The sequence below is a fragment of the Trachurus japonicus genome, chromosome 23, assembly GCF_045865225.1.
Source record: "Trachurus japonicus isolate A0001 chromosome 23, Traja_1.0".
NCBI classification, from domain to species: Eukaryota; Metazoa; Chordata; class Actinopteri; order Carangiformes; family Carangidae; genus Trachurus; species Trachurus japonicus.
The window spans coordinates 15,649,215-15,676,696 of record NC_140929.1 but is presented as its reverse complement, the minus strand read 5'-3'; the positions used below and the strand labels follow the sequence as shown (position 1 = coordinate 15,676,696).

Here is a 27,482-nt window from a genome sequence, read left to right as displayed (position 1 = left end):
GAGCAGAGGGATTCATTAGTGGTGCTACAGAGTGCTCACTGAATCTCAAACATTTTACGGCCAGCGCTGACAGAACAGGGTTGATTCATATTCTGCGGTGGACGCACTCAATGTTCACAATAATGGAGACAATTCTTAATGATGATGAGGTTAACCCGGGTAAAAACCATTATCCCAAACTGATTTCCTGTATTACAGCTACATTAATCACAGAGGAAATGCAGAAAGAAGCAGACGAATGCTTCCATTGCTTTGTATATACTAATACTAACTGGAACAAATCATTAGGCTTATTTATTACTCAGACCAGTCTTTGATATTAGATAGTGTCTTTATTCAAAAACAAAATGTGCACTGTGAATTATCTATTTCCAACATTATGAAAAACCTAACAAATCAATACATCCTATATCTTCCAGTCATTTTTGGACCAGTAGATTCTACAGGTGCAGCTCAGCTTTCTGTTATGATGCTGAATATCTGTTGCAGAGACTCTCGTCCATGTCTTTATTACATCCTGACTTGATTATTGTAATGTCCTTCTCCTTGGTTGACCCACTCGGGGATTATAGTATAGAAAACAGCCCAGAATTCAGCTGCACACCACTCTGGCTCCCAAATACCAATTTTAAATACTTCTACTTGTTTTCACATTTTTCCATGGTTCAGCCAATCTTCTTCACTCCTTAACACCTACTGTCTCATACATTACTCTGATACTGACCTACCACCCTCTCCTGGCTCCGCACCACAGGTGACAGGGCTTGATATTGACCCTGAAAACTTAACATTCACCCCCTGTCAGCCGCCACCACCCTCCCTTCAGCAAGAAGAACACATTTTTTTTTAAATCTAGTCTATAAGTTCCAGTAATTTTGCTACACATGTTAATTTTTTTTACTTTTAAGATTAGGCATCTGGTCAAAACCAGATGCCTCAGGAAAGTGATACCTACTTAGAATAATCTTAATAGATGACAAAATAAGACTTACATTTTTCTTTGACTTGAAATACTTGAACCAGTAGGCTATTATTGCATTATAGTGACACTTTACTTGAGTAGGATTTTGAATACACACATGTTATAGAGGAAATAAACACAAATCCACGTGACGCATGCGATTAAAATCAGCTTTATTTTAATAAATAGTGATTTAAAAAAGAAGCAGATATTTCAGTTTTGCATATGTTTCATGTGATCAGATCTTCATCCTGTTCACACGTTCTTTCATCCACGTTTCATCCATTTTTTTAATGAATACTTTGATCGATTATGAAGGCACGGGCGCCGTTTCCATCCAGCCTCTTCTGATCCGGTTTGATTCCACTGTCGCAAGTCACCAGCGCCGGCAAGGCAGTAGATTGCGCAGTCATCTCCACAAGGGGTAATATGACAACCCGACCAACAGCACAAACTACTACCTCAACCAGCGCGTGGCCCCCCGGGGTGCTGCTGTCTTCCCCTCCTTTTTGCCCCTGTGCTCCTTCTTCTACTGGAGGATCTCCTTTGGAGTCTCGATCTCCATTCAGTCCGTGTCGCTGTGCGTAAAAGCGCACGGGGAAAAAATGGCGTGCGCGCAAAAAAAAAAAAAAAAACGTGGCCGCAATAAAGCGAGACAAAAACCCCACCCAAAAGCATCGAATGAGGGGGTAAAGAAAATAAAGACACCCCCTTTACCCTTTCACCCACATTTCCTGCACCGGCTGTTCTCCCCGGATGACCCCGGTGAAAATGACAAATGGCAGGTGAGATCGGCGGAACCCTCCGTGCTGTGGTGGGTGTTTTTCTTTTCTTTTTTTCTTTCCCCCCTTTGGAGGATCGGATGTGCACAACCTACCAGACATCCATGGCTTTACCAAACCACAGAAAGTGGAATTTGTTTGTTGGTGATGATCTAGACAAAAATCTAAATTTGAACAGAGTCTGCATAATATCAATGAAAATCAATACTAGAGGGAACCGATTTCTTATCTATAGGTGGCACAAAATGTGTGCTGCACCTCCAAGCATCCAATTACGCGTGGAAAATATCACCCCAAAAAACGCAGCACGTGATTCACCAGACACGATCAAATCTGCATTTAAAAGGATGAGACAGGATGGAAAACAGCATTTTTGTCTGGCATTAGAATCACAGTGAGACATTCAATTACACTACCAAAAAGTCAGAATACACAGCTCCTTTCCCCCCACGTTACAGCAGTTTTGTTGGGAATAAGAAAAACGCAAAAATCCCACACCGACTCCTCGCAGCTCGCAGCTGAACTGCAGCAGACTGTTTTATAATCTATTGTTGTCTGTTTCTCTCTGCGTCGCGGAGTGGAAGAAGAAGGGAAAAAAATCAAAAGTTGCCCCGCGATCAAATCCACTCGTTTTCAAACGCTTTGCAGTAAACCGTGAAACAAATCCACAGCGAGGTGAGGAGAGGGGTTTTTATCTCGCCCCTCTCTCCGGCTCTCTCTCCCCTCCTGCCAGTGCTGCGTGTCTGTCAGGTAGGTGTGGAAAATGAGTGGATGTGGCGGAGCGGCGTGGATAAAATTCGCGGGGAACGTCAGGACGGGTGTAGGCACGAGCAGAGATCAGAGAAAACGCAGAGGTACCACTCCGATGAGTTTTCCTCCGCGCCGACAGGAAACTGTCGGAGAGCGCCACCAGCTGGCAGCGAGCAGGAAGAGGAGGGAGGTGGAGATCCTGTTGCTACAGTGATACAGAGGTAAGAGCATTCCTACTTATTACTGGTGATCATATTGGTATTGATCATCCATATTTTTGTGAAAAATTAGGTTAATAGTCTGGTAACTGTCTTAAAGCACTGCATGTGTGTTTCTAAATAATTTTTTTTTTCAAATACAACAAATAAAAACAATTTATAAGGTGTATCCTACAGTTATATAAATATCTATTTTTCTTTTATAAAGAAGCAATTTATGGAGCTAATTTATTCCCTCAATCTGGGAAAGATGTACTGGTGTGGGCGGAGTTGTGTTTTGTGATTCATATTTATTTCAAACTGAAATTGATCCTTAAAACTTTCTGATAAATATTGGTCTGTAATTAACCATCAATTCCATTGTTGATTAATCTATCAATGCTTTCTTTCAATTAATTAATCAACAAAACATTATTCAATAATACCACAAACACTACTAATAATAGTAATCAATATTGTTGATCAACATCACCATTATCATTCTTCTTCTTACTATATCCTATTATAATTGTTATAATTATTATTGAATGCAAGTCACATATTCATAGACCTTAATATGCCCTTGTGAAATTATTTGTTCTGTCAACCTGAATCTTTACATAAGTTCCCATTCAAAATAATTGAAATGAACCAGAAAATCCACAAAGCCTCACTTTGGAAAAATGTTACATAGGCCTAGTTCTGCCATGTTTCTTATTAGTTAGTATTACATTTTCTTCATCTGCAGAGGTGTTAATTATCTGGGTTAATCTATGTGATGTAGTTTTACATCTCTGTGTGAGTAGAGTTGTAGTTTAGGTTCTCTCTCTGGTCTCTGTTTTCTCTGAGGAGTGATCCACTGTTCTGCACACGGCCCCGTCCCCCTGCTCCTGCCTCCTATTGGTCGGGGGGAAGAGTCGCTGGTCGGGGTGGGTTGGTTGAGCTGGGGGTGGGGTATGAGGGACCTCCCAGCTGCGAGCGGGCAGAGAACCCGTCAGAACCCGGAGAGAACACCGTGTTCCTCCTCTCAGCTCAGCTGGAGCTGCCTTCACCGGGGTAGAAGCAGAGAAAATGGAGGGCAAACTGCAAAGCTCATTGAAATTCTTCACTTACACACGGTTCAGAGGCTGAGAGCTGCTCTGAGCTGATGTTTAGAGAGGACTGAGGCACTGCTGTGATCAGGCTTTTTCATCATGAGGATGAGGAGGAGGATGGTGATGATGAAAACAGAAACTGCACAACTGGGCATTAGGGTGTAGAATAGCTTTTACAGCTTCACTTTCATACTTAAACACTGATCATTCAACAGAAAACTGTAAATTATTGAAGATTTCCCTCTAACTTTGATACTGATTTAAGGTTGTGTTAATCCTCTCTATCAAGAACTAACAAGTGTATCTTTAATTTATTATGAAAACCCATCAGGGACAGTGGTGGGGGTCTAGAGCAGTGCTTTTCAAAGTGGGGGCAGCCAGGGGTTGCTAGGGGGTCCTCAGCCAATTGGTGGGAAGATGAGAAGAAATGCAAATAGCAAAATAAAACCGAATTATTGTATTTTGGGCATTATCATAAGATCGAAACCTTATTTGCCATGCTCATCTTTCTAATTGCCTGCCAGACAAATTATCATTCATGACATCATGACCATTAACTGTTAACGGTAACACTTTATAATAAGTACACACTGTTAAGCATTAAATACTGAATCCATCATTTATAACACATGAATACTCATTAGTATGTAGTTTATAAACATGATAAGCACTAACTGTATTTATAAGCTACATACTAATGAGTATTCATGTGTTATAAATGAAGAATTCAGTATTTATTAATGCTTCACTAATGCTTAGAGTGTACTTATTATAAAGTGTTAACCACTACCACTGCAAAACTCAGTGGGTTTGCAAAGCGGGTCACTGACCAGAAGCTAATGCTATTCGGGGCCTCGCCATGGAAAAGTTTGGGAACCCCACACACACATACACACACACAGGCAGAGACAGAGAGGAAAGAAAACCAGAGCAGAACCCACAGGAAGCTTTACACAACTTTATTGAAGATTGTGTATAAATACACATGCACATTTCAAATGTAAACCCAAGTGAACTCAAGTGCAGCCAAACCTGGAAACCCCCATTATCTCATCATGCAAGGATGTCTGGATTATTTTTTACAAAAAAAGTCCCAAAACAACAGAAGCATCCTTTGTTTTTTTAAAAATATTCCCTCCCTGACAAGAGCGCAGGCAAGACTTTGCAAACTGGTGTGTATGTGTGGACTACAGCCACAGCACCCCCCCCCCACCCCACTCCCACTCCCACCCCCCGACACGTCAGGTCTCGCCAAGGTTTTAAATATATTGTCTGTTTATTATTAAATGCTTACATATAAATAAATAAACTTTATCAAATGTGCACTCACAGAGTGAACTCCTATGTACAGTATTGTATAAGCCTATAGTAGCAATCACATCTCACTCAGTCGGGGTGGGGTGAGTCGCCCAAAAAGCAAGGCAGCGCCGTGGCGATGAAAAGCCCACTGAAGTGGAAAGCACAGATGCTCATAAAGGCATGGTACACATCTAATATTCTGAGGCAACAACAGGTACGCTAATGCTGTTTACAATGGAACGAACAGGTAGAAAAAGAAAACATAACACTCCACCATGGAGAATAGAGTTTTTATCATGAGTTACACCGATGGAGGAATATCCTGCAACAATCTGCCACAAAATATTTTCACTGTATCATGATCCCAGAGGCTGAGAGGCCTTTTAGGCAGACTCACCCCACCGATTTCACTTTGTCCCCCCCTCCCCCCAACCCCACCCGTCCTCTGTCCTCTGTCCTCCTCCCTGCTTCCTTCCCTATCCATCCTCAAAGCTCATGACCAAAAAGAAAGCATCCCGCCCACCACCCCCCATCTGGAAAGGGACGCATTCGACAGTACCCATGGATTCATACAGCTAGTATCAAAGTGAGGAAATCTATTACCATCGCATTCAACCAAACCAAGAAAGGGAGCCATGAAAAAAAAAAAAAGAAAAAGAAAAACAAATCTGTCCCTATAAAGAATCAAAAGGCATCAACCACATACATCTGGTCAGTGTTCATTCTGTTCAGCATACATTCTGGCCCTCTTGTGGGTTAAAAAAAAACAACAAAAAAAAGAAAAGAATTTGTAGATGATGTGGCTGCGATAGAAAAGTAAATATGGACATTCGTACTAGAGTGTTAGTGTGTTTGGGAGGGGAACATGCAAAGAAAAGATGGCGTGATAGTGATGTGCAAAGAAAAGGCGGCTGGTCTGAGATTAAGAGTTAAGGCCGAGGTGATCCAAACAAGAGACGATGCATCCGATGTCAGCGAAATCACCGATTGTTCCTAATCTCGCCGCGCCTCCTCCGATATGAAGAGAAGAAGAGAACGAGTGCAGAGCCGTGGTAAAGCTTTGAAAACACCACCTACCGGGAGGAACTCAAGAGGGAGAGCTGAAGGGAAAGATCTGCGTCTGCCAGCTGTTATGGACTGATCCTTGAACGTCTGTCGAGCTCATTAAGACAGAAATTTCAATACCGACTCATCTCCTGATTCGTTTCCACAGCTAAAATAGAATCTGTTTGGTTATTCCGCAAAGTTGGCTGGATTATATTGCAGCTTCCTGTTTGGGTATAAACGATCGAGACCAGAGAGAGACAGCTGAAGCGGGATCTTAACTCACTAAGGTTCAAGTCAGTTTACGTCTAATCTGTAAAAATGCGAGATCACAGCAGCAGCAGCAGCAGTACAAAGCTAGGACAGTTTGGCTGTTTGACACTGTATAAAACCGCACAGCTACGGGGGCGTCACCACTCCACATTTGCTTACAGAAGGCAGCTTCATGTGAGGAGACCCTCTGAGAGACGACGCCATAGTGAAACACCTGCAGTTTGTCTGGCAATAACACATAAAAACAGAACAAAAACAATATATATAAAGGTGGATGGTTGGTTGATTGTGCAAGTTCAAAAAATGTTTCAGCGCATCATGAAAACCCACTATGATTCAGTGTTTTAAAATATTTACAAAATATCTAAACGGTACTAAAATGATATGCAAACGATGCATTGCTCTCGAAAAATATATAAAAAATAAAACGACAAAAGGAAAACAGAGAGCGTAGGGAGATTGAAAAGCGCGACACTAACGCACTGTGAAGCCTCGAAAAATCAATACCCGGTGTCGTTCAGTGAGAAAATCCTAAACGCATGGACAATGGCGACGCACTCGCACACACTTTGCAACACACACACACACGCGCGCGCACACAGTGATCCAACCACAGAGGAGGAGGAGGAGGGGGCTCTGGTTTCTTAGAGTTGCGTACCGCGGGCAGCAGCACCCCCTGACCTAACAGCCGTCGTCATTACCTACAGTTGGCCCCGCCCCCCGTGTGGAGCGGCCGAGTCCGAGCCGCTGGGTGGGACCGGTGGCGCCCGCCGCCATGCTGTGTGTCCATATGGCTTTGGATGGAAAGATCCCAGTCTCTCTCTCTCCATTTATCTGCATCCCTCTCGACTCAGCGTTCAGTTGGTTTTCATGGTGACGTCTCTATTGGGCGCCTGCTCCCCCTCCTCCTCCCCCTCCTCCTCCTCTTCCTCCTCCTCGTCCTCTTCCTCCTCCTCCTCTTCCTGCTCGTTGTCGTTCTTCCTGCGCCGGTTCTCGTTCAGGTCCTCCTCGTCGTTCTCGGCAGCAGCAGCAGCGGCGGCGGCGGTGGCGGCGGCACATGAGGCACCCTGAGTGGAGGAGGCGGCCTTTCTCTCCTGTCTCTCCTCGTTCTCATTTACCTCCTCCTCCTCCTCTCCGTCCTCTTCCTCCTCTTCCTCCTCCTCCTCCTCGCGGTCCAGAGCGAAGTAGCCGGTGCCTTTCACTGTGTCCTGGCGCTGGTAGAACAGCACGTAGCCTGCTTTGGACTGCAGAGACGCACACAGAAAACATCACTTGGCTACAGCGACTTAGAGATACTGTAAATCACAGCACACAGAGCTCAAACACTGATGTGGCTCAGCTTTCATGTTGACTTCTCTTTTTGTTTTGTTGTTTTTAACTTGGGTCAATGACTTTGCATGTTTTGAAAATGACAGGAACAGGAAGCTCAACATTGCAAACATCTTTCAACCTACTGGGGAACTCCTCCCACACAAACAAGTAATAACAAATCTGTCTGTACTGGAATACTTAAAGGGATAGCTCAACATTTTGGCAAATTGGCCCATTTCCATAATCCCTATAGTCATAGCAGTAGGTTTGTTATCTTTAATTGTCGGTGCAAGCTATTTTTAGAACGGTGGAGCAGAGCCGCAAGCTGCTCAGAGCTCAGTACGAAGGCTAATGGGATTTCTTGGTTTCCCTCATCAAACTCATCAAATACACAATCCAACAACTCCAAAACGCTCTGGTGGACAAATTGTGACCTGCACATTCACCATGCTATGGGATAATAACAGAACGTTATGAGATGGAGTTGTTTGAGGCAAATGAGTTTGATGAGGGAAACCAAGAAATTCCATTAGCCTCCATAGCGTAGCTCTGAGCAGCTCACGGCTTTGCTCCGCTGTTCTAAAAATAGCTTGCACCGACAATTAAAGGTAAGGAACCTACTGCTATGACTATAGGGATTATGGCAATGGGCCAATTTGCCAAAATGTTGAACTATCCCTTTAAAAAGTTTAGAGATATTGTGTATTTTTTTGTATTGTGCAACATTGCCACATTAAAAAGACACAAAAGAAAAAACATGAATGAATTGGTCCCAGTAACAAGTGCTGTTTGTAGCTTAATATCCAGAGGTTTAGTCCTAAAAACAGATGGCCAGTGAGTCACTGTTACACTGGGCCAGAAAGTGACAAATGTTTATTAATCCACAGCTGAAAACAGTCTGTAACAACCTCAGCTCACTTTTGTTCTAGTAGCGTTTATCAAAAAACTATTTTCCATCTGTTTTAACAATTTTCGAACAGTTGTTAAAGATGCACATCCTCATTAGTAATTAATAGGTTTGTGTATGAGAGAGCTGTGAAGTATTAAGAGACGGATGAATATTGTCAGTTTTCTTTTCATCGGGTTTGTTAACAACAACAATGAAACCACAGCACATTTTAATTCTGCAGCGTGGATCAAATCAGATATTAAAACTCAAGGACGGACAGATATTCTCTTATGCCAAAAACGTCTTGCTTACCATCTGATTTTTTTAAAGAATCAAAATCAATGTTTATGTGGATACTGCTGCCTTCAGTGCTAGTGCTACGAGTCAGATACAGAACCAGAACCAAATACAGATACAGCATCAAACTACCGGTACACATATTAATGTAATACAGAGCTGCATCTCTGGCTGAATCATCATCGATTACTCCTGTGTTGAAAGTAATATCAGTCAAACAGGAATGAGGCGGCGAAACAGGAATATTCTGAAAATGTGTTCATTGAGGAGATGGTATACTAGTTAGCTAACATCTGTTTGCAACTTCTGTTCGTTTTGAAAATAACTATATTCAAGCAGGATGAACGTGAAATGTAGGACAGGTCACTTCCTTGTTTCATCAAAAGTGATTACACTTCCTTCTGTGCTGAGGTGTAAAAGCCTTTTGCCAATTACTCTATTTTTTAATTTAAAAAATCTCGTTGCAAATACCTACACGCTCAGTACGAGCACAGTCGGAGGTCTTTGTTTGGCAGAATCATAATTAGTCACAACATTAGACATTTCATTACTTTGATGAAATTAAGCGTTCCAGTTCGTGCACAGCAAATAGCCGCTCTGCTAAACGTACAGCGAGTCTGCTGCTTGGCTTCTGCAAATGAGGACACTCACCACTATTTGATCTTCACTGGCGGGAGACACGCTGCTGTCGTCATAGTTGTACCACTTTCCATCGTCTTTGTTCTTAGCATAAGCGGTGTCTAGAGAAAGTAAAGAGTTAAACAGATTATTGTTGTATTCTTATTGCCTCTTTATAGGTGCATTTAAACAGTCAGACAAGAGGTTTGCAACTTTGTTAAAAAGAAATCTAAATTTCTATAAATTCCATAGTCCTGAATTAAAAAGTGTATCCACAGCACTCTTCTTTATCACGTGTGCAGGGTTGCCTACAAGTCAAGTCCTTAAAACAAAAGCAAACAGATTTATCTTTAAAGATGCAGAGAAGCCCTGCTGTTAAGCCTGTTGTGAGGTTCAGAGTCAAACAAAGTTGTGTTTGATGTGTTTGAAGAAAAGTAGAAAGAAACACCATAAATCACGACTGATGTTAACATCAAACCCCCTAGACTGCTGCAATCATAGCCCCCCAGGTCTGTCATATATATTCCATTTGTCTTGATGCAGACAAGAGTGGAGCGTAAGATAGAGTTGCTGTTTGATAATCAAAATGATATCTGCCGATAAGTGTGTGAGTCTTACAGTGGCCTCCTCCCATTCCACCATAGTGGTTAGACACAGCGATCAGGTCGTAGCGACACGGCCCAGCGTTCGGGTTGATCAGGAACTCAGACATGTCCAGATCTCTGAGGGGAAAACACAAGTAATAGGTCAGGAGCCATGTGTATGTATGAATGAGATGTGTAAGACATAGGTACAACATGTAACAATACAGCATAAATAGCAAAAATGAATAAATAAATACTTTTTGGTATGTGAGCAGCTTATAAAAGGTATCAAAAGTTATTAAATGGTGCTAAAACTTGTTCATATTAAAACAGCAGAAAGTTCCTCCTATCTTAAAGGGATAGTTCAACATTTTGGCAAATTGGCCCATTGCCATAATCCCTATAGTTTTAGGAGTACGGTCGTTACCTTTATTTGTCGGTGCGAGCTATTTGTAGAACGGCGGAGCAGAGCCGCGAGCTGCTCAGAGCTACGCTACGAAGGCTAATGGGATTTCTTGGTTTCCCTCATCAAACTCATCAAATACACAATCCAACAACTCCAAAACGCTCTGGTGGACAAGTTGTGACCTGCACATTCACCACGCTATGAGATAATAACAGAACGTTATGAGACTGAATTGTTTTCGAGGCAAATGCAGAGACAGCTTGCCGAAAAACTGCCCCCGACGGGAACACGCCATCAGCGGTTTTGCATGAATTTGAATTGAAAAATGTTGAACTATCCCTTTAAGGGCATTAAAACATAAATCCCCCCGAAAAAAATTAAAATAATGTGTGTGATGTACAAAACAATGGATGTCCATTAATCCCCAGCACTTAGAAACCATCACACATGACTAACAACTAACCAAATCTATTGAAATATTGTCACAATATTATGTATGGGAATAAATCCCAGCATGTGTGAATAATTACACACTGTGTATAATTACATGCACAGCGGGTCTCACACCTTTGGACCCCATTGTGTTTATTGTGAATCTACTGCACAGCATGTGGATGATGTATTGCAGGTGTGGAGAGAATATGGGAACCTCTGCTGAAAACACAGCGTTCTGGTCCAGTGATAAATTGCTTTTCCTCTGTATGTGTGTGTGTGTGTGTGTGTGTGTGTGTGTGTGTTAGTGTGTTAGTGTGTTTGTACCTGAGTGGGAAGTCAACAAGGGAGTCCAGTTTATCTCTCATGTAGCGGCTGTAGGAGAAACGCTTCAGATGGACCACCAGCACTGGCGGCAGAGACCACAGGTCCAGCTTCTTAGTGGCCTGCTGGTGCTGCTTACAGTTCGGACAGTACCTGTACAAGAGTGCACACAGGTTAGGTGACGCATCATGACTCAGCGTTTGGCCGAGCGTTGCCTGCTCGTGACTTGTTCTGTTTGGATGGAGTGTCTCACCATGGGTCCTCCGCTCCCAGTTTCTCCTTGGTGGTGAACAGCTCGATGCAGTCCTTCAGCTTGAAGAAAGCCTTCTTCTGAGGCTTGTACTCCATGCTCTCGTGCTTGTCAAAGTCCTGCTCTCCGTCACACACACACACACACACACACACACACACACACACACAGAGAACTGTTAGAAAAGCAGCACAGTACTGTTGTGTCTCATTGGACACTGATTGAATTCTATAAATAGAATTAAAACAGATAACGCCTTTACACTTTAAAGAGAGGCTTTAAATGAGTATTGCATGTTTTTCCTCAAGTTACAATTCAGGCTAATAAAGTGTCATGAGTGTGTTACCTATGAATTCGTTCTAATTAAAACAATTTAACAGACAAGGTATTGTGTATAAATGGAGCCTGAACTCGCCTTTTGCCCTGGAGGAAAAGCGAAGATTCACATTCACTGCTCCTTAACACACATTTAATCTAAAACCAGCCTTGTATTTACGTCTTGTTAGATTAAGAATACAATAATTATTTAAAATGACTAAAATGATTTGATTTAAATCTAAGGCAGGAGCTATTTATATTTCAAATGTCACAAGGATGTGTGTGTCTACTGCAGCCTGTAATGAGCTGGGTGGACATTTAATGCCTGACCAGCGGCAGCTACAGACATCAAACCTCTGACCTTTTGATTAAAGCTCGTCACCAGGACTCCCCGTCGCTCCTGTCTGGGTCACACTGTCATATTCCCTGACTTGATGGCAAACTGCTTTTGTTCTAAACTAGTGTTGTGTGTGTGTGTGTGTGTGTGTGTGTGTGTGTGTGTGGTAGAAAGTGACGCAGCTTCTCTGCTCCACTGGTGCCGTGAGGAGCAGACAACTCTTTCAGAGAACGTCCAAAGTTTCCGCTGTTGGCTTTACCTCAACAACCGTCTCGTCAAAGTACTTCTTCTTGATCTCTGGCTCCCAGTCCAAGGATAGATAAGAGCGGTCTGTGAAAAGGTGGCCAGAATGTAGATACATGAATCAGATGAGTCAGCTTTCATTCTACTTTACACTCTAATCATCATCGTGTAGTTGCTCATTTCATGCATTTACAGGATCATTTATTCTGGTGCTTATGCAATGAGTCATTTACTTTCCTATGCCTTGATTAAATTGTAAAGTTGAAATGTGTGAATAGTCCTTGGAGGTTAAGTGGTGAAGTTGATTATACTTTGCTTGAATTTTAAACTGAGGATATTATGAGAAGATTTATTTCTCTCCTAAAATGGGTTCTGGATTTCCTCGCTCGGCCGTGCTTCCTACCGCTGAGTCGGAGGTGTCCCTCGTCGAAGCGGATCTGCCTGGTGTCCTCCTTGATGAGCGAGAAGTCCGTTTTGCCCATGTTATTGAACTGGAATGTAAAAAGTCTCTTTCTGTTGTGCTCAGCCGTCTGCTGGCCTTTGGTGGAGTTCTGCGGGCCGACCACGCCGTTCTCCAGTTCGTTGTCCCCGCCCACCGAGTCCTCCGATTGGCTGTTGTCGTTCTCGGAAGGCAGCTCCTGATCCTGACTCGACTCATCGTCCTGCTCGTCGGTCTCCATCTCACCTGAGGGACGACACAGCAGATTTTGAAATCACCTCTGCTGCTACTAAAGAATCATTTTAGGCAACTTAAAACTTCATTGTTTGTGCACTCACTTGGCGACCCCTCCTCCAGCAGTCCATTAGTGGCATTCCCATTGACAGTGTGTTGTTTGGATGGCTGTGTCTCTTCACAATCCTCCTCCTCCTCCTCCTCCACTGAAGATCTCACAAACCGACTGTAAACAGGAAGCCATTTTAATATACACAGGCATTCAGGTACAATAAATCTAAAAAACAATTCTGATCAGACAGTGTGAGACACGCGGACGTACCAGAGGCGCACGAGCAGCATGTTGTAGAGTTTGTCCTCACTGAGGGTTCTGGGCACAGCGATGAGGAAGGGCTGTCCGAACAGAGGCGTGCTGGTGTGGTTGTAGCCCGACTGTTTGTATTTCTCCCTCAGGTGCACTGGGATCACTACGTGGTCCGTGTCCTCCACCCGGTTCACCGCCACCTCGAATCTGCACAGAGAAGTGGGCTCCGTTTTGAAGTTGGACTGGATGAGCTTTAATTCAGCTACAGGCGTGAAAGTTATGTCTTTGGCAAATGAAGCAAATCAAAGTGGCACACTGCCAACTGGTCTGCGCTTTAAATCTCTCATGTCACAAATGTTGTCACTGATGAAGTCAAAACACAAACATTTATCAAGCAAGACTTCAAATCATCCATAATTGAACTGATTAATAAACCCGACTTCATGCTGCATCTTTTAAGCCATGATTCATGAGTAAAGACAAAAAAGTTCTTTACATGGTGAAAAAAGGCCAAGTCTGATTTTAATCTGGTTTTGTCAGCCAAGCTTGACACTCACACATAGATATCGTCTCTCTCCATGATGCTGCTGAGGTTTTCGTTGGTGGCAAAGATTCGGTGGAAACGGTGGTTGTAGATGTCAGTTACAATCATCTGGAGGAAAAACATTAAGAGAAACAGGTCTTAAATATTTAAGATTTAGACATAATAACAGAACATATCCTGAACTGATATGGGATAAAGATCATTTATTTGCTCAGCATCCACTGATACAATGTTTATCCAGCTCTGTATCCCTTCATCTAAAAAGGAAACAGATACAACATTTTATCCACGAGCTGCTGAAGCAGGTGGGCAGGGAGAGCTTAAAAAAAGGGAACGGACTATTTTTGGTCTGTGCTGTCTGAGGAGATGTCAACATTAGAGTGAGATGGCTAATAAGAGAGCAGGATTACTGCCCAGAGCGGAGCCGATTGTGATGTTTATACCTTCTCAGCAGGAACCCCAGACAGGCTGGAGAGGGAGGTACACAGGTCAGAGATGTAGCCCACCTTTGGCACCGTCAGCTTGTACTGAAACAGAAACACATGGCATTAACCTGCTATCCTCGCTGGATATCAAAATGTTATGACACAACAGCGAGCTTGTTTTCTGCATGCTACCTGGGTGGGTTTGGCCAGAGGGTCCAGTCTGACCAGATAGACCTCCAGTGTCCGCTCCTTCTTCATGGGAAGCGGCAGAGTCAAGTAGCAGAAAGGATCGAAGGTCACAGAGACCTTAGAGCACACAGGACACACCAGGGTGGACTTGAAAAGGCCGTGGAAGATGTCCACGATGATGGAGTCGTTCCTCTTGATGTGGTTCTCCCACGCTTCCTCCGCCACCACCTGGAATACACAGCAAACAGAAACCACACATTACAGGTGACCATGAAACTATACAAATGTGATGATCATAAATAAACACACAGATACACTCTAGTATCTTGTGCAGAATATCTGAATGCTTGGACAATCCGTTTGTTAAAAAATAAACAGACTAAGTTGACTACAAATAGTAACTAGGCAACACAACAAATACTACTGCTCATTAGCTTTTAAATAAGTTTGGCCGGCTACAGGACAATTTCAGTCCAGGATCAGAATTTATGAGCTGAATTATCTTTTGTGCTGAACCTTGTCGGGTCTGCCGTTAGCGTCCTTTAGCTGGATGTAGGGCTTCTTCCTGATGCGGTTCAAGTCCTCGTGAAGGCCGTCGAGGAGAAAGGCCAGCAGCTCGTGAGAGTCCTGCTGCTGGTAGCCCGAGAACTGGGGGGCGAAGCGGCCCACCTGGGTCTGGAGAAGGAAAAACACGAGCAAAGACGTGTGGTTAAAAAAAAAACGGAAAAAAAGAAAAGCTCTGGAACGTGTGCTTCTTTCAGAGTGGAGATCTAGTTCGGCATACTTTACATTCTCAGCCACGACTGCCCGTACAAATCGCACAAACAGCTTCCGTGTGTGACACTTGTACAGATAAAAAATAATCAAAGAATTGTATTGTTTTCACCTTGAAAGGCCTTGGGGTGACGTAGCTGTATTTGCCCGACCACAGCTGCTTGATAAGCTCGGCGTAGGCCCGGGCAATCTCCCCTTTCATGCCCAGCGGGTTGTCCTCATTCAGCTCGTCTGTGAACTTGTCTTTGAGGAAGTACTCCGTCAGTGGAGGGATATTGCTTAAACACTGAGGGGGTGCAGAGAGAGAGAGAGAGGGCGGTAATCAGCAGAGGGTGGATTTAGACACTTCATGAGATCAGCATTTCAAACTTCCATGCTGTGACAGCCTTTTTTTTAATTTTTAGTTTAATACCTTCTATGATACGTACATATGCAGACTTGTGACTAAAAAAAACAAAAAACACTGCAGTGTAGAGCCACTAGAAGTTTTCAGCACAGCTTCAAGACTCTTGCAACATGTTTCCTCATGTATTGCACCTTGATCTTGGGAGATTTGTCTCTCTGGGCGCAAACCATGCAGCATGAACACAATTAAATTGAGCCCAAAGTGCTGTCAGACACAGTTCTGCAGCATCTCTGCAAAACTGTTCCAGACTTTCCAAATGAACCTTTTCGAAGGCTTGGGAAGGCATTTAGAATAATTCTTTATTAGATCTGTGTGGAGCTCCCAGAAGACGTGCTCGTTACCTGCACAGCAGAGTTCATAAAGCAGGTGTTGCCCAGGTTGGAGAGTCCACAGAGGCCTGAGCGCTCACTCTGCCTGGTCTGGTCTGAGTAGTCATAGCTGTTGCTGTAGGGGTGGTAGGACGGCAGACTATAGCTTGAATTCTTCACACTGTGCAATAAACATAGAAAAACGCACAATCAGGCAGGTTAGTGTTGGTCAAGCACAGAAAATCCATGAAGGCGTCTTATTTCTATACTTATGTTAATGCAACACTGAACATTATCTCACAACAAAGTTGTTAAAACACTCAAAAAAACAAACATTTAAAGACAAAGCAAACACAGCTTCAGTTTCCGCTTTTTCTTTTGACCACAGACCAAACTATAAACCCCCCCCCACGCCACCACCACAAAGGCTTTTCTCAGGCTTCCTAGACAATCATATAGAGCTTAAAGCTAGGCCTCCCCCGGCTGCAGCAATCAGCAGACCTCTGGGGTGGCTGCAAACCAGTGCTGGTGGCCTCTTCCTCCCACTGGTCAAGGGAAACAGCTGTGATGGCGGTGGAAGCAGTGGCCTCGCAGTTCAACACACGGTGGTCCACCCTTCTGCTGTCCAGCTCCACCGCCTCAGGCCTCAGGCACCACCAGCAACACAGGAGCATGACATCTCAGCCCCGCCCCGGCCCACGCCGGCCCACATGTTCCGCAGGAAACTACACGGCCGGCAGCCGGGAATGAGGTTCGGTTCGGGTCCGGCGCATGCAAAATCCTGGTTTCGAGAGGCCGCGAGGTAATGTCCAGCTCCAGTAATCCACTGTTGAGCACCAATGATAACTCAGGTCGTTCTTGTGCAGGTGCAGCAGCAGCAGCAGCAGCAGCAGCACGGACCCAAGTTCAGGCCTCCATTTGACTTCCAAGTCCAGCACAGGCGAGCAACCGGACCACAAAGTGCATTAACACACAAAAACACACTCCTCCTCTTTCTGAGAGCTAACTAAGCAGCTCCCCTCCTCTCTGCTCCCCCCTTCTTCTTTTTCGGGCTCGACCGCCTGTCATCTTGTTATCCTCTCTGCCTCAGATGTCCTGTAACTGTCCCGTACTGTCCTCTGGTCCCCTGCTCCTCCCTCTGGCCTGCCTGCTGCTCTCTGCCGCTCTACGGCTACCAGCAGATATTTATAGCAGCATCAGCAGCAGCAAGGATGCTCAAGACTACTGCTACCGAAGCTAGAGGTGCACAGAAAGAGAGAGAGAGAGGGAGAGAGGAGAGGGAGAGAGGAGAGGAAGAGAGAGAGAGAGAGAGAGAGAGAGAGAGAGGCAGAGAGAATAGAGGGGGAGGGGCGGACAGTACAAGGGGGGGAGGCTGACAGAAGAGAAATGAGATGGGGATGGAGGGAGCAGCTGATCCACTGCATCCAGCTGAGGCTGCAGTATTCACAGGCCTAACTCTCTTTGAGTATCTCTCCACCACTCTCTCTCTCTCTCTAACATACATATACACATACATTAACACACGCACTTGTGCCGAGACAACAATTATCCCCCTTTTGTAACACTCTAGTCACACATTAGGCTGCGTACTCCTTCATCTCAACACCCTCCCCTTTTCTCCTCCACCTTCTCTTGCTGTTAAAATGCACCCTATGACACTATTTGCACCCCTCCTCAGTGAAACACACACACACTTTGACACTCCCTCTACCCATCCTCATTAATATGCCATGGGTGTCTGTATGGGAGCTTTTAAAGGGGAGGGTCTAAATAAATAAAATAAAGCCGAGAGAAGAGGGTGGTTTCATCACAGGGTGTGGAGGCGAGCAATGAGGGGAGCAGGAGCAAATGAAATGTATTCTGAAGGTCACTTAGACTGCAGAATGTGTGCATCGCAATGAGCTCAGGGGAGAGGAGAGGTAAGGAAACCGAGAGAGGGAGAGAGAGAGAAAGAGAAAGCAAAAGAGAGAGAGAGAGAGAGAGAGAGAGAGAGACCGCCTGCCAAAATCAGGGGACACCGCCTCGTATGACACTGACACTTACTGCTGTTACACAGCATCGCTACTAAGGCTAAACTGACCAGAGCAAAACCACAAAATCAAAAAGACAAGTGTTATGTAATGTGAGAGCACTTAAAATGAAGGAGGGGGGGTTAAAAAAAAAAAGAAGAAAAAAAAAAGGCCCAATGCATAATTCAGAGGAAACGACAGCACTGGCACTATAGTGAATCAGGGACAGGAGAGAGCTGCTGGGACTGAAGATCCAATTTCCCCAAGTCACCCACACTATGCATTCAACAAACACTGCGCGGAGAAAAAGATGCCCCTGGTATCAAATGATAGAACGCAGAGAAATGACAATGTGAAACCATGAACCTGACTACAAGCCAGTAGTGTAGATGCAGAGATAGAACGGGTGAGACTCTTTTACTGTAAAGCTGGTAAGCGTGGGAGGGGACGGGCTCGGTTCGCTTCACCTTCCTTCTTTATCAATATTGATTTTTCGGGTGGCCGAGCTGGTGGCTTTTTTTCTTTTTTTCTTTACATTTGCTGCATTCCCACAGTACTGAGAAATGCGATGCAAAGTGTCGACAACTGAGATGCACAAACACAGACACACTCGGGCATGCAGTAAATCACACACATCGAGTGGAAGACGAAGGGGGGGGACAGTAAGAGTCTACTGGACAGCAGAGGCGGAAAGCTCCACCCACGGACGAGCAGTGCTCTCTAACAGAGGGCCGGCGCGTCCTCTGGGTGCCGGTGCTTTAGAGGAAAACCCTTCATCAGGTTACAGTAGCATTTCCACTTCAACAGAAACTGAATGCTGGAGAGAGCTGCGTTTCACTCGTCTGTTGGCGTAGGAGGAAATCCAGACTGATATGTGAAATGATTCTCTGATTTGACCTCATGCAGCGCAACTTTTGCATCATCTCTGTCTTGACTGAAGGTGATAAAGCATGAGAAGTGCAGGCTAACACTGGGGCTGCATGTTAAAGAGGTACAGTGATTTTTCAATGATATAACCTCTAAATTTAAACTTCCTTTACATCCAGATGTGCGACTGATCACACAGCTGGAACAGCAGCCCTAAACACAGCCCTAAACACACAAAACTAGTGAAGACGGAGATTTGGGTGGTCAAATTTTGTGACCATGTTTGGAAGTGAGGAAAGTAAAAACGAAATAACCTGCTCAGAGTGAACCTCTGAGAATCTGAATGTGACAATATAGTTATAAATAAATGCAGATGACTATCTTTATGTTGTCAAGCTTGTAGCCGTGCCTCAAATAAAGCGCAAATAAAGTTTTATTATCTCAAAGTTGTAATTACGAGCACAATAAGACACAGCAGCACTGCACTAAATAACGTAAGGGCTGTTGGTGTGGGCGCACCGCTTCTAAAACACCACACAATGCTGCCTAATGCTCCGACAGGATTATTTTTTATGTCTGAAAATGTATTATGGCAACGATTATGTTATGTTTTATTGAGACAGTAGCAACGTACTGTGGATTCAGCTTTTTTTTTTGCGAGACAATTGTACATTATTGTTATGTTTTTTTTTCTTAGGGCTGCTGCGTTGACTTTCCTGCTGCATCTCTGAACTGCATTTATTCAAATCGGAATCTGACTGGAAAATAAGCCATAGGGAAATTGACTGAACTGAATAAAAGCTTATATTTATACTGCTACTGAAAACAATTCAGTTCATGTATGCAGACCATGTTATTTGGATACATCTGGTATCAAATCAGAGGTTTTTGTCTTTCTCAGGCTTGTAGCTGCACTCCAAACACATCACTGATATGTCATTATGTGAGTGTTATGATTGACTGTTTGATGAGGTAGTAAGAGTGAAATGAAGGCCCTGTAGCACAAATTAATGCTTGAAATAATTATCACATTACCCGTAATTATGCAGCCTTAGCCAAAGCTATCAATCAGTCAGGTAGCAAAAATCAGATGCTATCTATTAACAAACGTAATTAAACGCTGACTAAGGCACCCAGAGGCACCAGTGGGGCCGTTTGTAGAAAGCACTGCTGTCACTGATGGAAATACCACAGAGATCAATCCCTCAGAAAGACCCTTCCCCCTCCCTGCCATCAGCTCGTACAGCTGAGACTGCAAACAGCTTTAAGCCCCAAAACTACAGCCAGAGACAGACCTGTAGAAATCAAACTTTGACACACTTGATGCTGCGATGTTGTAAACCGCTTCGAATGAGGAGGAGAGACTTAAGGACCAACTTCATAAGCCAATTCGATTCTGAAATTCCAGCCAAGTTAACGTCAAGGTCTGCGCCGGGCTACACCTCCAGGCTCTGTCTCTGGCTGTCAACATCCTCCCAAAAAAAAAGGAAAACCCACCCCTCAGCTGTTCAACCCACTACTAAGCCTTACTTCCTGCTGTTGAAGCTGCTGTTATGATTGTTTGTGAGAGATGAAGGCGAGATCTTTGGCAAAGCAGAGAGATTGGAAGCACCAGATGACCTTCAAAAGATAAAGAATAGATCATGAGTTAGAGTAGAGAAGAAAAAAAAAAGGATCCATCCAAGAAAAAAGGTGTGTGAAGTGTCCATTAAATAAAACTGAGATGAGATAAAATAAATAGAGAGATATGTCAGCAACAAAACGTCAAGCGAAGGAGGTAGGCAAAGTCGTAGAGGAGGAGGAGTATTTTGAAGATGATGAGGTGCTGTAGTGACGTTAGCAGCGAAACTTTTAAAGGGGTTTTCAATTTGGCGAGGCTGAAAAGCGTTTCAGGAAACTTCTGGTGCTATGTCACATCATTTATCTTTATCCCCCTTCGAACTGACCAAAATTTTTAAAAAGAAAAAGGAATTAAACTATACATTGTCTACTGTATGTGTCATCATCACCAGCAGTGTTTGGATAGAGCATAGAAATCGCCTTTCTGTTTCTGTTGTAACTTCTTCCTTCTGTCAACAAAGACATATAAGCCAGGTGACGCGCTGCTCACTCACTTGGGTGCTGTGGAGCCTCGGGGCCATGAGCCGTCCTCACTCTTCTGCTCTATTACGAGAACCTGTGGGAGACGGCAGAAAAGAAAAAGGAGGGCTCCATCTGCGTTCACTCGTTTAAAGATGCCAGCTCACAGAGGTATCTCTCTCCTCATCTGCACTCTGCGGCAGATAAGCTGCGTTTGTCTTAACATCTTAATAATGCAGAGCCCGGTGAAAGGAGAGACATATTTTGTGAAATGCAAATCGATGATGGGAAACGACCCTGATAATTTCTCTGTTTCCTTTATACACACAGTGTCTGTTTCAAATAGGAGAGGGGAAGACAGGAAGTGGGATGCATCTTATCTGCTGTTTGGCTCAGTGAGGATTTGTCTGAGGCTGGAGCGGCTGTTGGTGAACAGAGAAGCCCTGTGATCGAAGGTCTGTTGGGTGACTAAATTAATCAGCGGTGGACTCATCTGGCAGGTGGATGCCAGGACATACGTGTTTAAGCAGCTTACACAGAGAGCTTGAATGCCTCACATGGCAGCTGACAAACAGATGTTGTGGGTTTCAACACTGAAACCATCTCATTAAAGGATGAAGTCCAACTTCGCTGTCAAAGGTAATTTAAATAATCTTATTTTCTTAGAAATAGGTTTATATTTTGCTACTTCCCATTACTGCAAGTTTTACTTTTACACCGTTTCTTGCTCTGAGCCTGGCTGACTAAGATTAAATAGCAGTAAAGACAAAATTAGACATTTAAATACTACATGGTACATTATAGAGATATGTATGCAAAAGAAAAGTGAGTTATTCACTTGTGATTTGTTATTGTGCCCTCTGCTGGTTGTGGGAATCTGTTGGATACAGATTCGGGAGAAAAAGGGATTTTTTATAAAGCTGCATTTGTCACATTTTGTCATCTCAAGGAAAAAGGAAAACATGCCGGGCTGTCTCGTAAAGTTTCCTACCTGTCCTTGGTAGAGACCGGCATCCTGGATGGTGCTGTCAGGTTTGTTGAGAGGCTCAAAGGTGTTGCTCATGTACCGATTCCACAGCCTGGTCTCCTTCTCATCAGGAATGCTGAACAGCTTCCTCATCTCCTTCTCTATCATATCTGCAGCGCAGCGTGAATATCGCCACAGAAAAAGAGAAGAGGACAGCATGAGTTTGGTTACTTGAAGCGGAATAGAAAGTGAAAAGACTCGATAAAAACGGTTCAACCAAAAATGAGGAAGTAATCGAGGAAATCATCTGTTGTCACGTTTGCTTTGAATCAAAACCCACATGGTTTTGGGGCGTGAATAAGTCTGATACTAAGTGACAGGATTTTAGAAGCAATCTTGTGTTTGATTCTTTACTAGTGACGTGCTTTATTATCTGCATATTATGAGTGTCAGAGGTTATTAGTGGTAAAAGACTAAGAAATAACAAGTTGCAGCAAGTAAGAAATTTCATTGTCAAAATGAGCATGTTTGTTCAGACATTACAGAACTACACAAGAATAACATGACTATTGTGTAAGATAAGTGTGTAGTTTTGGGTCTAAAAGATCCACTAAATAAAATCATGACAACTGTTGCTACTATATGTTTAGAGTAAAGTTTTAAAATAAAGACATTTACAGTGAATGTTTTGCTAAAGACCAAAATCCTTTACAGTTGTCAGATCAACGTGGAGCAGCTTAGTGACCACTCTGGTATCACCAGCAGCGTTTCTAGGCGGTTACTCCGGGGCGACTCGGGCCTACCTATTGTGTCAGCTTTACTGAAGCGTCTGGTGATCACATTGTCCATGTTGCTGTCTTCACAGAGCTTCAGCTCCGTCAGGTACACCTCCACCTTGCAGTGTTTCACAAACATACCCTGTTCCACCACCTGGAGAGAACAAACACAAGGGGCTATTATTAACCACTCATGTCTCTTAATGTTGAATCCATGATTAATCGTATGCAAATTCTCTGTGTTTTTGAAAATATGCAGCGGCTGGCCTGACAGCTTAGCACAATAAATCAACCATACAGAGCCTGTTGTACCACTTCCAACTGTACCTGAACTTTTAATATAAACGCTGCATATGAGATGAAGCTCTTGTATTATGTTATTCTGGTTGTCAACTTGCTGCCTTAAACGATTCAACAGAATAGGTAAATTATGGGCTGTACTAGCCACTGTTCCTAGTGGATAACAAAGCAGGGTTTGCTGGCCCGGTTGCCACTCAGATGGCGTCCTGATAGGAGCACAGTCAGAGTGAAGCGCCTAAATTAGCAGCACCTCGTAGAAACAGCTGAGGGGTCCCGGCCTATTTATTTCAGCGCCCTCCAACACACACTCACATATACACACAGTACCAACTTCAGAAATGTCCATGAGAACTGCGGTAGTCATGCACACACACACACACACACTCGTGGCTCAGATTCCCAGCACCCCCCCCCCCCCCAACTTTCTCCAAGCCCCTCCCCTGACCAAGTCCCGGTCCGCTGGTGGGCCTATCCTCCCCCCCTCACCAAAACACCCATGTGTTTGTAAGCGCAGAGCAAAAAGCCCAACTCATGTCCAAACTGTGACAGAATTTCTCAAATCAGAGCCGAGCCAAAACCATTTACCCCACCCACGCCCCCCCCCCCCGACTGCACTTGCACTCCTCTCAAAAGCTTTTCCCGCTGCGTCTCTCAGTGTGACCTCAGCCGGCATTCCTCCACTTCAAAAAACAAGGACACGCAGGAGCACTCCGCTGGTGTTGGCAATCAGACCACAAGAGGACAGCCGGCGGAAGGAAACATAGCACCGAAACCTGGAACTAAAATCCTCCTAAATCCTTTTTTTTTAACTCTTGTGTTCCCCCCGCAACCTCAGAATGACACCCCCCCACGAAAGAAACAAAGAGTTAAACTTAAAAAAAAGAAAAACTGATAATGAACCTCCTGCATGTTGTGTCTCGCAGATCGCTCCATGTAGCTTTTCAGTCATCCAGAACGTTGCCTGAAAATAGAAACCCGGCGGCCACCCGATACATCCCACGACATACATGGCAAAAGGGGAGGGTCAATGGAAAGAGGGGTGGGGGGGCAGAGAGTGATAGGGATGGAGGGGGGAAGAGGACCCTCTTCTAGCAGCCATGATGCCATGACTAGCAAGATTTGAAGTTGGGATTTGATACCGTCGGTCCAGTTAAGCCGTAGCCGCCATCACGAAGGATTCTACTGACTAACTGGGTAACTTACAGACTGTAACCACACTTAAAGCCAAATGTGTGCACCAAAGGACTCATAAAACCACAAAACAATTACAGTTCATGAAAGAAATGAATGAAAAGCTAAAGGAAATGAATGGAACACACCGCCATTGCTTCCTACTGATGAAAGATAGTCTCTTTGTTTCTGGCTCCTCTGTGCAGTGTATCTCTGACAAATCAAGTGGACTAGTCAGTACATACCACAGCTTTTTTTTTAGGGTTTAAGATAAGCATACTGTTCTCCAATCTGAGCTAAATGTAGTGCCTAAATGTCACAACTGAACATACTTATTTGTTACAATTGCTGCATTTCTGACACCCTGATTTCAAGTGGTTTCATTGGCCACACATTAATCCCTTTCAAGCACAAGCCACACAACACTATTAAGCACACAATACCCACTGACCACAACCATTACACTGCATCAGAGGAAACCACCAAACCAGCTTTGCTCGTGCCCCATCACTTCTACCACAGTGCGCACTCCGTCCCTGTAATCCATACATAGTCTCATGCTAATTACTGAATCCTTACCTTGCGTGCAATTGGCTCCTGACCGTCTGTCAGTCCATACCAACTGACGAGCTTATTCCAGCCCTCTGTGGGGACCAGGATGTAGTCCAGCTCATCGATGAGGTGCTCCTTGATGGCGAGAACATCACCATCTACAGGGAGGGAGGAAGATAGAAGCTTATTTAGCCGGGGTACAATAACTGCTCACTTACACTACCGAGCCTGCTCTGACTGTCTCATGTAACACAAAGCAGACAAAGAAAACGGTATGCTGGAGAGCTTTCTATGAACCCCCCCTCCAAAAAAAGAGCCTGCTCTATAGACTTTGTCAACAATATTGTTTTCCATTCCCTTTTCCTCCCAACTCTTTGTTATTACTTCCAGAATGATTAAGCTTTACTACCATGGGGTCCCCCGAGTCATGTACAAGGCCACAAAGTGTTTTAAACACATTCATAAAGGCGGTTTATGGTCTAAACAGGTGAATCTTAATCTATCTTACCTCTGAGGAGACCAGAGTTATCAACTGGTCCTGGGTAGACATTCTGGTCCCCCATCTGGTACTTGTCCCAGCTGTCAAATCCCACATATTTCTTCCACTGTTTAAACCAGTGACTGTCCACCAGGTACCTGAAGGGAAGGCAGGTGGGAACATATTGGCTCGCATGAAGCAAATCAAGGTGTGACACTGTCAATCAGTACAGATCAGTTCAAGAGGCGTGTAACAAAGTCATAAGGTGCTTTCCTGTTTTACACGTTAAAGGGCAATGATCTGGACAGGTAACAGGCTACCTTTCCGCCAGCGACCTGAACAAATCTGCCTTTGAGGAGCAGACATTACACAGATTGATACTTGTAACAGTAAGCTGAGTTGACGCCGAGTCGAGTTCAGGTTGCTGCATGCCTGGCCAGCTGGCTCTGTGATTTTGACAGGTGCTTTTTTTTTTTTTTTTTTTTTTACCCCGACTCCGCCCTTCCCGAAGTCGACAGATGAACCCACTGACTGTGCGAACTACTTAACGTTACAGCTTCGGTGGTCTAGCCGAGAAGCTAAGTGCTAGCCTCCGACAGACGATATGTAACGTTAGCCTCATTGTGTTCGTGTCATGAGATAAAAAGCGAGACGGTAGTCGGTAAGGGGTACATACAACCACTTGAATACACATTTAAAGATAAATATGGGCTCAGTCAGTTGCTCGCTGACAGCCTGGTAGCGTACGTTAGCTCCAACACCGCTAGCCCCGCCGAGCTGACACACATGAAGCTCGGAGCTAACTGTCAACACGGCCCCGTCACCTCGGCTTTTACTTATCCCTCTCGGCGTTGACAGCCCTCGGCTTAGCCGGCCCACGGCCACGCAGCATCTCTGAAAAGCTTTCAGCTCAAGTCTTACCAAGTGTCTCCCTTCCTTAGCTGTGTTTTCAACAGTGCCGCGACCTCTCCTCTTTGGGTATCCAGATCAGCCGCTCCTCCTTCCGCCATCTTTCCTCAGACATCACCCCGCTGCATGGTGGGAAAGCGTGGGGCGTCACCGAGGCACGTAGAGAGTGACGCCGCTGTTCCAGCCAATCAGAAGGCCGCTGGCAGCAAAGGCGTAGCGTGACATCTAGTGGTAAACTTATTCTAGAAAAATACTCCAAAACTGCCCCATCATTGTGGCTGCACAGCGTTTTCGGATGTCTGAGGAACTGCCCCCCGTCAACCTGTTTGCCCAACCAGAAGCAATTGAGACTTTTCCTCCAAGTGCACCAGCCGCATTTGATGCAGAAATTCTCAATGGACATTGTCAGTTTTTTTTATTTTTTATTATTACCTTTCATAACCAGACCATTATTTAATTAACCTGATCTGGTTAGAAACAAGGCGTCCTCTCCTACTGTGCAAAAGTAAAATGTTTAAGATACCCTCTTATTAGAGTGCCAGCTCCTTAGAATGTGAAGCAGCATGCCATGTAGATGGATTATGCAAACTAAACCTTTCCATAACAATCAATAATGAATGCATTAAGAAAGGACAATAATGAATAAATAATGACAAATATGGTATGAATAATGATAAATGATAACTTAGATTAGAGGCGTAGTCCTGAAACAAAACAAAGATGGTGTACGCAGTGGTGCACAGACATTAAGTCTACAGTTGCCCTGCACTTACTATTCATGGAGCCTGCCTGCCGGGCAGCTCTATGCCTCTGGTTCACATTGAAAGAATTCATTTAAAATTTTGAATATCAACCTCAGTTTTTCTTTTCCAGACCCCCTCAGAAGTGAGAGTAACACAGTGGTAAAAAGGCTCAATACAACTTTAAAATTAGCAGGTTTATTTAAAAACGTACTTACAAGATTCACATTCATTTGTACAGCCATGTCATGTTACAGTACATAATATGAACCTACACTGTTTGTACTATGTTAACTGCTACAGTGTTGTAAGTACAGTTCTCAGCACCATTCTACATTGTCACAGTCTATTCATGTAAAATATAACATTTTATTTCAATTCCTGTAAATACAAAAGTAAAATTCCTCCAAATCAGTTATGATAATACAACATATATATATGATACAAGTATGACTAAGTAGCCATGAAGTGATGTCAGATATACAAAGGGACTTGTAGACCACTTTTTAGTGGTAACAAATGGTTAACCTGTACTCTTACTGAGTTTTCCATCATATTCTTTTGCACAACTCGCCCCTTTACTGCAGAGAAAAACTTTATTTC

General features: G+C 44.0%; 1 protein-coding gene across 5 annotated transcripts; it reads right to left on the bottom strand.

Moving 5' to 3' along the window:
- Window positions 1-4,728: 4,728 nt before the first annotated feature.
- Window positions 4,729-26,310, bottom strand: usp15 (ubiquitin specific peptidase 15). Of its 5 annotated transcripts, none has more exons than XM_085769637.1 (22): window positions 26,152-26,310; window positions 25,261-25,388; window positions 24,780-24,910; window positions 22,758-22,884; window positions 21,979-22,124; window positions 21,023-21,084; window positions 20,439-20,528; window positions 16,066-16,213; window positions 15,431-15,604; window positions 15,061-15,219; window positions 14,548-14,772; window positions 14,374-14,457; window positions 13,944-14,038; window positions 13,383-13,593; window positions 13,187-13,283; window positions 12,813-13,094; window positions 12,426-12,496; window positions 11,515-11,630; window positions 11,265-11,414; window positions 10,134-10,237; window positions 9,549-9,637; window positions 4,729-7,644 (listed from the first exon to the last, which is right to left on the bottom strand). In XM_085769637.1, exons 1-22 carry the CDS (start codon window positions 26,238-26,240, stop codon window positions 7,258-7,260), a joined length of 3,165 nt encoding a protein of 1,054 aa, XP_085625763.1. In that variant the 5' UTR covers window positions 26,241-26,310; the 3' UTR covers window positions 4,729-7,257. The 5 variants fall into 5 exon arrangements, with proteins under 5 accessions (XP_085625763.1, XP_085625761.1, XP_085625764.1 ...); XM_085769635.1 differs by having other exon boundaries at window positions 13,187-13,308; window positions 13,405-13,593; XM_085769638.1 differs by lacking the exon at window positions 20,439-20,528 and having other exon boundaries at window positions 13,187-13,308; window positions 13,405-13,593.
- Between the last annotated feature and the right edge of the window lie 1,172 nt (window positions 26,311-27,482).